The sequence below is a fragment of the Cebus imitator genome, unplaced genomic scaffold (genome assembly GCF_001604975.1).
Source record: "Cebus imitator isolate Cc_AM_T3 unplaced genomic scaffold, Cebus_imitator-1.0 Scaffold50, whole genome shotgun sequence".
Taxonomy (NCBI): Eukaryota; Metazoa; Chordata; class Mammalia; order Primates; family Cebidae; genus Cebus; species Cebus imitator.
In genome coordinates, this window is record NW_016107365.1 from 505,762 (window position 1) to 507,910 (window position 2,149).

Below are 2,149 nucleotides of genomic sequence, written 5' to 3' on the forward strand. Positions count from 1 at the left end.
AGAGTCTTGCTCTTTTGCCAGGCTGGTGTACAATGGTGTGATCTTGGCTTACTGCAACCTCTGTCTCCTGGATTCAAGTGATTCCCCTGCCTCAGCCTTCTGAGTAGCTGGGACTACAGGTGTGCCCCACCACAGCCGGCTAATTTTTTGTATTTTAGTAGAGACGGGATTTCACCATGGCCAGGATGGTCTCGATCTCCTGACCTCATGATCCACCCACCTCGACCTCCCAAAGTACTAGGATTACAGGCTTGAGCCACAGCTCCCAGCCTAATATTATTATTTTTTTAATTTGACAAGGTCTCACTCTTGCCCAGGCTGGAGTACAGTGACATGATCACTGCTCACTGTAGCCTCAACCTCCCAGGCTCAAGTGATCCTCCTGCCTCAGCCTCTGGAGCAGCTGGGACTGCTCCAGAGGCATGCACAACCACGCTTGGCTAATTTTTTTAATTTTTTATAGAGACAGGGTCTCACCATGCCAGGCTGGTCTTGAACTCCTAGGCTCAATCTTCTTGCCTCACCCTCCCCAAAATTCTAGGATTATAGGTGTAAGCTACCAAGCCCAACTTGGTCACAAAAATTTTGAGCCCTGAGAGAAAATTTGCATTACAGACTCTCCTCAATTTGCTGTGGGTTTAGGTACTGATAAATTCATTGTAAGTTGAAAATACAGTAAGTGAAAAATGCATTTAATACACCTAATCTGGCCGGGCACCGTGGCTTATGCCTGTAATCCCAGCACTTTGGGAGTCCGAGGCATGCAGATCACCTGAGATGAGGTGTCAAGACCAGCCTGGCCAACATGGTGAAACCCTGTCTCTACTAAAAATACAAAAGTTAGCTGGGTGTGGTAGCACATGCCTGTAATCCCAGCTACTAGGGAGGCTGAGGCAGGAGAATTGCCTGAACCCAGGAGGCGGAGGTTGCGGTGAACTGAGATTGCACCACTCTACTCCATGCTGGGTGACAGAGCAAGACTCCCTCTCAAAAAAAAAAAAAAGACTGTTTTAAAGTGTATAGTCATATATGGTTTTATATTCCCTAAGTCCTTTCATTTTAGGCCCATCCTGATCTTTTTAGTGCCTTAATGCTTCCACTGGCTTTACACAAAGGTAGATGGTTTAGAGAACTCATTCAGCTTAGGCCAGATTTCAGATTTACCTGGCTTCTCATTCTGGCATTGTATACCCCCATGCAACAGCCCTATCCATTTTGGTGTTATTTTATATTTCTATATTTTATTTCTCAAAATATTTCCTATATAATAATATTTTAAAACCTATTTGTTTTATGTATATTTGAATCAGTCTTTGTCATGTTTTGAATTTTTTTAATATACCACAAATGTTATCCATGTTTTATAATGCAAGCTTTTTTTCTCTCATAGGATAAGACTTTCAACTGCACTTAAAAAAAACCTGGAGAAAATTAGCACAGAGTCTAGGTATGATTTTTTTTTTCCCTCTGGATTCGGTAAGGATGGCATCTGCATAGTGACTTACAGTTTTGTGAATTTTTAAAATCATTATTGCCAACTGTCTTTATCTGGGGAATAAAAAAAAGTGATGACATTTTTGTAGGCCCTCCCCAGAATTACAGCAACTTTTATAGTACTAATGATACTTTGTTCCATATGGACTGTAACTGTGCGAAGCAGAAGAGTTTATCCAGAAGGTTGGAAAAATTTAAGGAAAGCTTTGAAAGTTCATTTTCTTCAATATTTACTATAAACCAGGAACAGGGCTATCTCATTTAATCTATCAAAACGCAATGAGATAGGAAGCATATTCCTCAGTTTTTATTGGTAGAAATGAGTTTGTTTGATCAAACAATTTCCCAAGGGATATGATAGAAAGACTCTAGTAGGTCAGGTCCTCTGTATCCAGGTATCTGGCCTCAGAGGTCTTACCTATGATCTTATTTCCCAAAGCTCTTGTGATAATATATCCCCTTCCCTTGAGCACCAGAAAAGTTCCAAGATAAGTCTAGGCACTTTTGTTTTTTTTGAGACAGGGTCTTGCTCTGTCACCCAGGCTGAAGTGCAGCTCACTGCAACCTCCACCTCTTGGGTTCAAGCGATTCTCATGCCTCAGCCTCCTGAGTAGCTGGGATTACAGGTGCCTGCCACAGTGCCCAGGTAATTTTT

General features: G+C 41.8%; 1 protein-coding gene across 1 annotated transcript in view; it reads left to right on the forward strand.

The window, feature by feature from the left end:
* Nucleotides 1-2,149, forward strand: part of CENPH (centromere protein H) — a 27,192-nt gene that overhangs the window by 8,609 nt on the left and 16,434 nt on the right. The window contains exon 4 of the mRNA XM_037738197.1: nt 1,374-1,447. Coding sequence (XP_037594125.1) covers nt 1,374-1,447 — 74 coding nt within the window. The remainder of the gene's footprint in view (nt 1-1,373; nt 1,448-2,149) is intronic.